General features: G+C 40.6%; 1 protein-coding gene across 2 annotated transcripts in view; it reads left to right on the top strand.

Annotated features, from left to right (window-relative positions):
• usp24 (ubiquitin specific peptidase 24) overlaps positions 1-13,041 on the top strand; it is a 137,720-nt gene extending 124,679 nt beyond the window's left edge. For both annotated transcript variants that reach the window (XM_061888473.1, XM_061888474.1), the window contains 8 exons: positions 1,881-1,994; positions 2,072-2,137; positions 2,216-2,282; positions 5,813-5,891; positions 5,960-6,035; positions 6,106-6,192; positions 9,555-9,665; positions 11,386-13,041. In XM_061888473.1, coding sequence (XP_061744457.1) covers positions 1,881-1,994; positions 2,072-2,137; positions 2,216-2,282; positions 5,813-5,891; positions 5,960-6,035; positions 6,106-6,192; positions 9,555-9,665; positions 11,386-11,448 — 663 coding nt within the window. In that variant the 3' untranslated portion in view covers positions 11,449-13,041. The remainder of the gene's footprint in view (positions 1-1,880; positions 1,995-2,071; positions 2,138-2,215; positions 2,283-5,812; positions 5,892-5,959; positions 6,036-6,105; positions 6,193-9,554; positions 9,666-11,385) is intronic.
• Positions 13,042-13,272: the final 231 nt, after the last annotated feature.

Raw genomic sequence — 13,272 nt, 5'->3', positions numbered from 1 at the left:
TTTTTAAATGTATCTATGAAAATATCTGATTTATACTTAATGATTCCTACTCCATGGAAATTCAGTCATTCATCATGTCTGGAACCAATTAACAGCGATAAACAATGAACAACTTTATATGCAAATTTATGATTTAATTAGGTCATTTTATTTTGCACCAAAAAAAAAATAATAATAAACAATTTCCACTGAATTCATTTCATGCTCAAAAAATAAATCAAATTCAAATTTGATTTAAAAAGTTTCATATAAAGTGTGAGGAAAAAAATTGTAATGGAAGGGCCTTAATATAAAATGTTGCTTAGGGCCAGGGACTAAGGAGTGGACCTCTTTCGATTTCAAATGTAATGTTGATAAGATGGGTTGATCAAAGCAGGTACTTTTTACCATTAATAACACGGAGGACCAGGACTTGATGATTTTGGTAACCGACTTAAAGGTAGGGCGATATTTCGATATACTCGATATATCGCGGGTTTGTCTCTGTGCGATATAGAAAATGACTATATCGTGATATTCAAGTATACGTTCTCACACAGTTGCTTTTAGCTGCGGGCATTACTCTGCATGCATTTCTCACTCTTTCTTGTCTTTCCTTCTCACAGAGACTTAAACCAAGCGCACCTTCTCACATAGTCACGCGTGCAACGTCACACGCTCCCGCGGAGCCGACAGGTAGCGACATGGTAACGTTAGCTATAATGCTAACGGTGCGTTGCGAGTGATAATACGAGAGAGAGAGAGAGAGAGTGCGAATCTGGTTAATTAATTCCCAAGAAAAACAGCATGGGGTCCATCGTCTGGCGGTGGTTTGACTTCAAGCGGGAAGATGTTGAACAATTATGCGGTAAATGCGTTGCTACAAAAAGTAGTAGCACTGCTGATGTAGCATCATTTGAAAAGTCACTTGCTAGAGAATGAAGAGTGCTTGAAACTCTGCATGTCAACATCTTCGTTTGGTGCCACACCAACAAAATGCCGAAGCAACTACTTCCAGATCAACACCGTGTGAAAAAAAAAATAGTCAACAACAGACGGAGATAACGTACGCAGGAACCTACCACTTTGGGGAGGACAAATACTATCTGATTTCATATTATGCAGCTGATTTTTATTTGACACTTATTGAAATATCTTGTGTGACATCATGCACAAAAATGCCCTTTATTTGTTTTAAACTATAGTAGTGGTGTTCTGTACAAAAAGTGCACTTTAGTGTTGTTTTGAAATGTCATCTTAGTGACATCATGCACAAAAGTGCACTCATAGCTTGTTTTAAAATGTCTCTGACAATCTTGCACTTTCTGTTTTGGAAATGACATGAATGTTCAAGCCACTGCTTAATAACTGTTTAATAAATACAGTTTGGCTAAATTGACTTATTTGTGATTTCCCTCTCTGCATGAAAGTTTAAAATGAGTATATATTAATGCAGTATGAACAATAATTTTTTAAAGTAGACACATAGAATCATCATACTGCTGCAATTATATGCATCAAGTGTTTATTGAAGGCTAACGTAAAATATGGAGATATATATCGTGTATCGTGACATGGCCTTAAAATATCGAGATATTAATAAAAAGCTATATCGCCCAGCCCTACTTAGAGGGGTTTGTTCTGCTATAATAGACAGACAAGATTCAAACATTTGCATTAGTCAGCATGACTCAAACCAGTAAAAGGCTAAATAAATGCATATTTTTATTTGTGTTTGCACCAAGATGGGTCACTCATCAGCAGTGTAGTTTTTGTGTATTCTCGCTAAATAGCCATCAAGCAAGGCTTTAAAATTATATATATATTTTTAAAATAATAAAACATTTGTGTGCACATGATTTATTCATTTACAAATCTCCTTTTCCTGTGTTGCCCTCCAGGTGATGTTCGCCATGCGGGAGTTGTCCGGCCCCTTGACCCCACTCATCAGCATGGTGACGTACTGCTCCTACTGCAACGAGCCTTTCTCCCTGGAAGTGCTGCAGCTCCTCAAGGTGACCTATCAGGACCTCGTCAAGATCCTCTCTCGTGTTTGTCTCCGCTTTGAACGCTCGATGTGCGCCTCTTGTAGACACAGCTGGAGACGGCGCCGCCTCACGAGTTGAAGAACGTCTTTCAGATGCTGCAGGAGATCCTGGTGAGTCATGAGGCAACCTTAATACAGACACTTGTCACTGATTGGCTACGTTAATTAGTGTTAATTGGTCTTCTTCAGGTTGTGGAGGACCCACTACAGTCCCAAAGACTCAAATACGCCTTTGAATCAGAGAAAGGCCTACTGGGTAAGTCGCTGATTTACTCACAGAAGGTTATCTAGCTAACAATAGGGAAATAAGTATTTGAACCCCTGCTGGATTTGTAAGTTACTCAACAGTCCTGAATGTTTATTATAACGGAGAGAGAAAAAAACAATAAAGTGCAGAGGGATAGGGGAAAGGTAAGACAGCAACGCCACGTTATGCCTTTTATATTGCCCTACATTTAATTTAGCTGTTTTCTAAATTTCAATATACCGTATTTTCCGCACTATAAGGCACACCTAAAAACTTAAAATGTTCTCAAAAGCTAACAGTGCACCTTATAATCCGGGGCACCTTATATATGGACCAATATTGAGCCACAACAGGTCTCACAACTACGTGAAGCAGCCGCCGATTTCATTTTCCCCCGTAGGAGAAGAAGCGCGCGGTGCATGCTGGGATGCATGACCGCGCCAGGCCGTGCCGTTTTATTTCCATTTATGTATTTATGTAAAGACCCCAAAATAGCTCCAAGTAAGAGACATGATTTCAGGAAAGCAGGAATTGTCACTGAACTGCTAGACAACAGCAGCAACACTGACTCCATTAACAACGTCTCAAAATAGTGCAAAGCAATAACAATATATCAATAACTCAATGTTGCTCAAACGTTAATGTCACACAACAAAACACACAAAATAAACATGTAAAGCTCACTTTATTAAGTTATTCCTCATCCACGAATCCCTCAAATTCTTCTTCAGTGTTCGAATTCAACATGCCACAAGAGGTCTCGCAACTACAGTAATTGTTTTCCCTTGTAGGAGAAGAAACGCGCGGTGCATGCTGGGATATATGACTGCGGGAGGCGTGCCGAGTTCAAACTCAAGGCGATCGGTTACACAGTAGAAGACGGGAATAGAGCAGCAGCGAGAGAATTTAAAATTAACAGCAGCGACACTGACTCGATTAATGACAACTTCGCCCAACTGTTTGATTCGAACACTGAAGAAGAAGAATTTGAGGGATTCGTGGATGAGGAATAATTTTACATGTTTATTTTGTGTGTTGTGTTGTGTGACATTATCATTTGAGCAAGGTTGAGTTATTGATATATTATTGCTTTGCACTATTTCGAGTGTTACTTCATTGTGATTGCACTAACGTTTGATTTACCATAACAGTATCAGACTGTTTTTTACGTATTTATTGAATCAGGGAAAATAATAAAACAGCTGTTTATTCATTTTGGGAGTGAACAGAGTTGTCAGAACGCTGGTTTGTAATCTATTACTAAAGTTTGACTGACCTATCTGAACCCAGGACTTCCAAAGACATGCAGCTGGGGATAGGTTGATTGGCAATACTAAATTGGCCCTAGTGTGTGAATGTGAATGCTGTCTGTTTATCTGTGTTGGCTGCGATGAGGTGGTGACTTGTCCAGGGTGTAGCCCGCTTTCCGCCCGATTGTAGCTGAGATAGGCGCCAGCGCCCCCCGCAACCCCAAAAGGGAATAAGCGGTAGAAAATGGATGAATGGATGATCTATCTGACCGTTTTGTTGACGTTCCCAATGACGCAGCTCCATCTAAAGGATGCATAACTCAACCCCAGCCTCTACCGTAGCATCTATTGCAGTGGTTCTCAAATGGGGGTACGCGTAGCCCTGGGGGTACTTGAAGGTATGCCTAGGGGTACGTGAGATTTTTTTTAAATATTCTAAAAAAAATAGCAACAATTCAAAACATCCTTTATAAATATATTTATTGAATAATACTTCAACAAAATATGAATGTAAGTTCATAAACTGTGAAAATAAATGCAACAATGCAATATTCAGTGTTGACAGCTAGATTTTTTCGTGGACATGTTCCATAAATATTTTTGTGAAGAAATGTTTAGGATTAAGTTCATGAATCCAGATGGATCTCTATTACAATCGCCAAAGAGGGCACTTTAAGTTGATGATTACTTCTATGTGTAGAAATCTGTATTTATAATTGAATCACTTGTTTATTTTTCAACAAGTATTTAGTTATTTTTATATCTTTTTTCCAAATAGTTCAAGAAAGACCACTACAAATTAGCAATATTTTGCACTGCTATACAAATTAATAAATCGGAAACTGATGACATAGTGCTGTATTTGATTTCTTTATCTCTTTTTTTTCAACCAAAAATACTTTGCTCTGATTAGGGGGTACTTGAATTAAAAAAATGTTCACAGAGGGTACATCACTGAGAAAAGGTTGAGAACCACTGATCTATTGTATGCGCCTTATAATGCGGTGCGCCTTATATATGAACAAAATATTAAAATAGGCCATTCATTGAAGGTGCGATTTGTAATCCGGTGCGCCTTACAGTGCGGAAAATACGGGACTCTATTTTTCGTATTATAAGTCGCAGTTTTTTTCATAGTTTGGCCGGGGGTGCGACTTATACTCTGGAGCGACTTATGTGTGAAATTATTAACACATTACCTTAAAATATCAAATAAATATACAAACTTTAGGGGTATTTTATTTGAACTAAGCAAAATGATCTGCCAATAGAACAAGAAAATTTGGCTTGTCAAGACTTTCCAAAACAAGTCAAATTAACTAACCTTAATGAACCTAAAAATACCTTAAATAAGTATATTCTCACTAATAACAATTTCACTTTTCTTAGTAGAAAAAAACAGACCTTTTTGCTCAATATGTTGAAATATATTCTTAAATTAAGTAAATGCTGGTGCCATTATCTTGTCATAATGATATGTGCTCGGCATCTTATTTTTTATTTTTTTCATGCTTGACATAAGAAATTATTACTTTAAAAAAAAAGCAGTTTTATACTTGTCAATGTTGATGACATAGCTTTGCATCAGTTGATATTCTAGTTTCAAGCATGTTTTACTCAATATAAGTAATAAAATCTCAGCAACAAGCTGTAATATTTAACTCAGATCATTTAGGACCAAAACCCTTAAAACAAGTAAAACACTCTAACATAAAATCTGATCTTATCAGACCGAAAATAAGCAAATGTCACCCTTATTTGAGGTATTTAATATTACTTAGATTTCAGTTTTTGCAGCTTAAATCAGCAATTGTCACACACACACACACACACACGTCAAACAATAAAAATTTGCCTGGGGCGGGTCATGGCAGAAGTGCATTGTGAAAAAAAGTTTGTACCTGCTACTATTTCCATACTTACGAAAATTGATAATTTCAACATTGGCGGTAACTTATAAAAACTGAGAAGGGCTGAACAAAAATGGCAACCCAAAAGGAAATCATATACTGCAAGTTATAAGCTGGACGTAGTGAAATATGCTTATTGTTCGCTATTCTTTATTTATTTTAAATTGCCTTGTCTATTTTTGGTGTTGGATTTTATCAATTACCTTTCCCCCAAAAATATGATTTTTATTTTTGTGCGTTTTATATGTTTTTTTCCTTCTTTATTATGCATTTTTGGCCGGTGCGACTTATACTCCGGAGTGACTTATAATCCGAAAAATGCTGTCAACTGCTCAAATATGACTGTGGAAGATGTAACAAGAACTTCTTGTCTCCTCAGCTTTGATGCACCAGAGCAACAACGTGGACAGCAGGCGGTGCTATCAGTGCGTCAAGTTCCTGGTCACGCTGGCCCAGAAGTAAGAAGCAGCAACAGCCATCCACTCTCTTGAAGCCCCTATAAGACAAACCTCTTGTGTCCCTCCAGGTGTCCTCCTGCCAAGGACTACTTCAAGGACCTGTCGGGTCACTGGAGCTGGGCGGTGCAGTGGCTCCAGAAGAAGGCAAGATGTTTTGAGAACATTCATTCATTCACCCTGCGTGTTGACCCCGTTTTCTGTCTTCGGCCTTCAGATGACAGAGCACTACTGGACCCCTCAGAGTAACGTGTCCAATGAGACGTCGACCAATAAGAGCTTCCAGCGCACTATTTCGGCACAGGTTTGTGTATTTAAACACTACACGTTTTCCATTGTAACGAGTGTCCCTGAGCTTTATTGGTGTATGTGGAAGATGCCCTTTTGTGGGTCCTCAAGACCAAGACCGAGGAAAACGGCCACGGCCATCTGCGAACCCGGTCTTACGGATCTCTCTAAAGTTGTAGGGTTGCAAAGCTAGATACCAACGTGTGATCCGCGCGTTGGCATCTTTCATTCGGTGGAGCCACTGGAGGGGTTTGTGAGCTGAACAGAGATTGAATGAGCGCCCCAGGAGGTAGTACCGGAGGGCCCCACATTGGGCGCCAAATTGTGGAAGTTGCCCTCCCGTGGGTCTTCCAGACCGCCAAGCATCGCCATGAGAGCCCGGATCAGGGTTAAAATAGAGTTTTTATTTATAATCGTGCAGCAGTTTGCTTCCAGCAAGTGTCCTTTTGATTGATTGATTGATACTTTTATTAGTAGATTGCACAGTTCAGTACATATTTCGTACAATTGACCACTAAATGGTAACACCCGAATAAGTTTTTCAACTTGTTTAAGTCGGGGTCCACGTTAATCAATTCATGGTACAAATATATACTATCAACATAATACAGTCGTCACAGAAGTTAATCATCATAGTATGTACATTGAATTATTTACATTATTTACAATCCGGGGGGTGGGATGAGGAGCTTTGGTTGATATCAGAACTTCAGTCATCAACAGAGGAATGTGGACATTGAAACAGTGTAGGTCTTATTTAGTAGGATATGTACAGCCAGCTTTTGAGTCGTAATTGATGCTTCTGTAACATATATATTTTTGACGGGTAGGGTTGTTGGCCCTACGCCAACCCATTTAACCTCTGGGCGAAAAGACCACCGAATTGGTCAAGACATCTCTAGGAGTAGGGCTAAGGATAAACAGGAAGAAGACCAACATAATGAAGTTTAATAACTTGACCAACAATCCAATAGTAATAGAAGAGGAAATTATCCAGGAAATAGACTCCTTCACCTACTTGGGCAGCATCGTGGATAAACAGGGTGGCACCGACAAAGATGTAACAGCAAGAATTGGAAAAGCAAGAGCAGCCTTCATCATCCTGAAGAGCATCTGGTCCTCCAAGGAGATATCTATGACAACCAAAGTCCGGATCTTCAATTCAAACATAAAATCCGTCCTTCTCTACGGCTCTGAAACGGGGAGGATGACAAAGAAGACCGTACAAAGGTTACAAACGTTTATTAACAGTTGTCTGAAGAGGATTTTCAGGATTTGGTGGCCAAACAAAATCAGCAACGAGGAACTCTGGAGGAAAGGGAATCAGGAGCCAGTGGAGAAACAAATACTAAGGAGAAAGTGGGGTTGGGTTGGGCACACCCTTAGGAAACCAGCAACTACCATCACACGGCAAGCCTTGACGTGGAACCCAAAGGGAAAGAGGAAGAGGGGACGGCCTAAAAACACCTGGAGGCGGGACTCGGAGGCGGAGCTGAAGAGGTTGGGAACCAGCTGGGGAGAGGCGGAAAGGACAGCCCAAAACCGTGCTGCATGGAGAGGAGTCATTGATGGCCTATGCTCCATTGGGAGCGATGGGCCTAAGTAAGTAAGTACAGCCAGCAGAGAACATAGTGAGTTCACATAGCATAAGAACAAGTATATACATTAAAAGTACATTTGAGTTGTTTATAATCCGGGGAGATGGGATGTGAATGGAGGAGGGTATTAGTAAAGTGTTGATGTTGCCTGGAGGTGTTGTTTTAGAGCGGTTTGGAAGGAGGATAGAGATGCACTTACTTTTACACCTGTTGGGAGTGCATTCCACAATTGATTTGGCATAGAAAGAGAATGAGTTAAGACCTTTGTTAAATCGGAATCTGGGTTTAACGTGGTTTGTGGAGCTCCCCCTAGTGTTGTGGTTATGGCGGTCATTTACGTTAAGGAAGTAGTTTGACATGTACTTCGGTATCAAGGAGTTGTAGCGGATTTTATAGACTAGGCTCAGTGCAAGTTGTTTTACTCTGTCCTCCACCCTGAGCCAGCCCACTTTGGAGAAGTGGGTTGGATTGAGGTGTGATTTGGGGTGGAGGTCTAAAAGTAACCGGACTAGCTTATTCTGGGATGTTTGGAGTCTAGATTTGAGGGTTTTGGAGGTGCTGGGGTACCAGGAGGTGCAAGCGTAATCGAAGAAAGGTTGAATGAGAATTCCCGCTAGAATCCTTTTGTCGCTCTCGCTCTTACTCGTGCTCTAGCTGTCAGGCTTGCCACTTACAGTCTGTTTGAGTTTTAGTTTTTCCTCTGTGTGTTTAGTATTTCCTGTCCTTAGTTCCTGTCAGCACTTTTATTTTGGTTCAGCTTCCTGTTTGTCTCCCTGTGTGCTGTTTCCCCTCAGCTGCGGCTGATTGGCACCTGGCCACACCTGGTGTCGATCAGGCCGCTCCTATTTGACCCGCTTTGTTCCTTCAGTCAGGGCTGGATTATTGATTTGTCGATGACTTCCGTATTGTCGCTCCTGTCGTGTCGTACCTTGTCGTGTCTTTGCAGCGTAGCGGTAAGCTATATTCGTTTTATGTTTGTAGCTTACTGTTTTTGTTCCCTGCTTCCAGTTTGTTCTTTCATTTTTCAAGTACGACTTCTATTTCCTGCTAGATACCTGTTAGCTTCCACGCTAGGCCTTTTGTTTGTTATCCGCCCATGTGTGTGCTTTTTGTTTGAACCCTTTGTTTTTGTCTTATTATCCATCCATCCATTTTCTACCGCTTATTCCTTTTTGGTGTTGTGGGGGGCGCTGGCGCCTATCTCAGCTACAATCGGGCGGAAGGCGGGGTACACCCTGGACAAGTTGCCACATCATGTTTTCCTATCCAATGCCTGTCTCCTTCTCTGCATCTTGGGGTTCGTCACAAACAAACTTTGACAGAATAATCCAGCACTGACTGAAGGAACGAAGCAGGTAAAATAGGAGCGGGCTGATTGACACCAGGTGTGGCCATGTGCCAATCAGCCACAGCTGAGAGAAAACAGCACACAGGGAGACAAACAGGAAGCTGAACCAAAAAAAAGTGCTGACAGGAAATAAGGTCAGGAAATACTAAACACACAGAGGAAAAACTAAAACACAAACAGACTAACAGTGGCAAGCCTGACACTAGCTCCAGCTCCAACCCCTCTCTCCTTCCGGCTGCTGCCTTTTAACAGAGCGACAGGTGATTAGATAACCATGTCCAAGTGGGCCATATACGCACCTGTCGCTGATTTTGAAGCCGGTCCTGGCACACCCTGCTTCGCTGCAGGCCCGCAGGCCACGCCCACTCCCACTCCACAGTGTACTTTTAATTTTTTGCTATCACCTGAATAAAAATACTTCTGTGTGTGAAGGACACGCTGGCCTACGCCACAGCCTTGTTGAACGAGAAGGAGCAGTCAGGCAGCAGCAACGGCTCAGACGGAAGCCCCGCCAACGAGAACGCTGACCGCAGCCTGCGACAGGTAACACACCAGCCACACTTGTGACACACTGCTGCATCGTGTCCCGCACACTATGAAGGAATTACACATTGAATTGTACTGCTAGAATCAAGTTGATAGATTATAACTAGGAATATTTACCCACAAAAAATCCACATTTGAAAATAAAGGGCTGTTTTTTAAAAGTTTTTTAACGATCATGTCCTTACAAAAAGACATAATCAATAATGAACAACAAAAGTCCCAATTTTTTTAGGGAAAAAAGGGAAAAGTTGATCAATCATATGACAAAGTAAATGTTTATTATAGTGATGAATTTGTCATCTTAAAACAGGGGTAGGGAACCTATGGCTCTAGAGCCAGATGTTGCTCTTTTGATGACTGCATCTGGCTCTCGGAAAAATCTTACCTGACATTGCTTAACGGGATAATTATGAATAATTTTGCTGGTAATCACAGTGCTAAAAATAAAGTGCAAAATACAAAACATTCTCATGCATTTAAATCCATCCATCCGTTTTGTACCGCACCTGTTCAAGAAGTCGCATTAATGGTGAGAAGTATTTTATGTCACGATGGGGGGTTTGCAGCTTGCTGCGGGGTCGTTCTCCCAGGAAGGCGGACGGACTACTCGGGACATGGCATTTAGGTAAAAACATCATTTAATTTTAACTAAAAAAATATACAAACAAAAATCGCTCACAGCGGAGGCACAACTTGGGCTAAGGAACAAAGCTAACGCATAAACAGACTAAGAACATGAATCAAACAAAACTTACTTGGCATGGCATGAAGCTCGAAACTATGGCAAGGCATGAAACAAGTCAGCACAGACTGACTGGCAAAGACGAGCTTAAATACTGCCTCTGATTAATGCTCGGTAAGCAGGTGAGCGGGCATTTTGTCCACCAGAGACAGGTGGACAAAATGAGTAACCAAGGAAACCAGACAAGGGAGTGGAAAAAAACAGGAACTTAAAGAGTCCAAAGGACAAACAGCACATGGCCAAACAAAAACATGATCAACAGACATGACATTTGATTTATTATTGGTTAGCTTCAGAATAACAATGTTATTAAAAAGAATAAGAGACTTATTATACTCTAAAAATGTTGGTCTTACTTAAAAATGCACACATTTAATTGTATTCATTGTTAAAAAATATGATATGGCTCTCAAGGAAATACATTTTGAAAAAATTGGCTTTCATGGTTCTCTCAGCCAAAAAGGTTCCCGACCCCTTTCTTAAAAGAAAAAAGTTTCAATTTTGCAAGAAAAGTACATTTTTCATTACAAAAAAGTTGTGATGTTAGAATAATAGAGCGGATCGTTCGACAAAATCAGCAATTTGACAAAAAGTCAAGATATAATGAGTAAAAATTTTATTCAAGGAAGTTATAAACTTTTGAGAGAAAGTCGTACGATTACGACAAAAGTGATGACCTTACAACAAAACTATTGTATGTTAAAAGTTATTACAACAAAAGCTGTGTTCTTACGATCAAAGTGAATATCTTACGACACAAGTTGTCTTCTTACGACAAAAGTGATGATCTCACAACAAAATCGGTTATCGTATGTTAAAAGTTGTTGAAAATGGTAATCTTACGACAAAAGTTAGAATATTTTCAGTTCCTTGAGAAGTCGTATTTAAAAAAAATTGTATTTGAATTAGAATTTTAGACAACACAAGATTAGGATGAAAAAAAGTGGTCTTCTTATTTACTTTCTTATCTGCCAGGGCTCTGAGTCTCCCATGATGCTCGGCGACTCCAAGAGCGATCTTGAGGACGTGGACCCTTAAGACTTGTCGCCTGGGTGCCGAGTGAGCCCTTGGAGAGGCGCGGCGAGGAGGCGGAGCTTCACGCAGCCAAAACCAAAATGTCCAAAACGAAAGGGCAGCGCTCTGATCGGCCCGCTTTTGTCTATCGGAAGGAGCCCATCAGACTCGGACAACACAGGAAAGGAAAACAAATCAACAATTACTTCCACTTTTGAGAGGCGCCGACGCGACCAAGATCATGAATTAATAAAAAAAAAAGAAAATCGCTTTGGATTCAAAAGGAGGAAGCGGCCGCAACTTCCTCACTTCATACTTTTTAGCCATCAGGTGGCGAGGGGGCGGGGCCTTAGCGTTTTTTTTACCATCGTTTTGTTTTGTCACACACATGCCGACCGGAGGCCACGTTGTAAACAATGTAAGATATCCTTTTAATTCAGATAGCTTCTCGACAGGAACACACACACACACACACACACACACACACACTCGAGCACTTGGGAGTTTGCACTTTACAGTCCGCTTCAGTCCTCTCTGTTCACAGTGCGCCTCGCCTCCGTTCTGCTTTTTTTTTTTTTTTAACACGGCCACTCCTTTACGTGCCACACAGACGTCCATCTGTGAGATTCGCTCGCCGCTTTTAACGCTTTTTTAAAATTTCCCGCTGCCGCCATCTCGGACCGGAGTGCGTCGAGCCTTATGCAAGAAGCGGGGAGGGTTTTATTTGTATGTGCCAAGGTCAAACACACACAGGAGACACTATGATTGCAAGGTAATAAATGCACACACACACACCTCTGCGCCACCGCCTGCTTTTATTTGCCTTTTTTTTTTTTTTTTTTGCTGTCTTGACACACACACACACACACACACACACACACACACACACACACACACACACACACACACACACACACACACAGGGCAGATGTAGCCAAGGTGGTAACACATGTAGCCCAGTTATCGGGAGTTCCCAAGTGCCTTACTCTCCCGATAACAACACCCTCCTCGTTGCAGTGTGTGTGTGTGTGTGTGTGTGTGTGTGTGTGTGTGTGTGCGCGCGTGCGTGACCTTAGCATTTGTCAGCTTTAACAGGTCAATGTTTACAAACGGCGAGGACCTAGGAAGCAATTATGTGCTTTTTTTTTTTGTTGTGTTTTGTTTATTTCCCCGATGACACACACAGTAAGGCTCTCTTGCGTAATAGAGGGAGATATTTAAAAAACAAACCTAAAGAAGATGGCCCCCCTAGTGCTGTCTTCCCCCCGCCCCTGTCATGTGTTCTCAAGTACAAATCCACCGAGTCGTCATAGCTTCCGTCGCCATGTAAAGATAGTAAGAAAAAGGAAAAATTAAAAAAAAAATAGTTTTTAGTTTTTTTTTTGTTTTTTTTTTTAATATCGGGGAGGGTATGGTAAGGATGAGGGGGATCCGTGTGGGTTTTACCATCAGTCTTCTGCCATCACGTTTTTTTTTTTTTTTCGTGTGCGTTTTTTTTTTTTTTTTTTTTTTTTCTGTCTCGCATGTTAAAAAGTCAACTTTTAATTTGTACAACAGACAGTTTGAATATGGGGAGATTTGATATAAAATAAACTGGAATGCACAACGTTTTGTAAACACTGCCTTTTATTGTCAGTGTGTGCAAGTGTGTTGTTTATATTTTCGGACGACACGTTTCTTTGACGGACCACGTGGACAAATACTAATTTAAAAAAAAATATTTCAAATGTGTTTAAACATTTGTTTTTCAATTTGAATTTGCAAAAAAAATAATGTTTTAAATGTATTTAGAGTTTATATTTATATCCTAGTGCAGTGTTTTTCAACCACTGTGCCGTGAGATACAGT

Source organism: Nerophis ophidion, linkage group LG26, assembly GCF_033978795.1.
Source record: "Nerophis ophidion isolate RoL-2023_Sa linkage group LG26, RoL_Noph_v1.0, whole genome shotgun sequence".
Classification (NCBI taxonomy): Eukaryota; Metazoa; Chordata; class Actinopteri; order Syngnathiformes; family Syngnathidae; genus Nerophis; species Nerophis ophidion.
The sequence above is the reverse complement of the archived record's forward strand: the minus strand, read 5'-3'. Positions and strand labels throughout refer to the sequence as shown.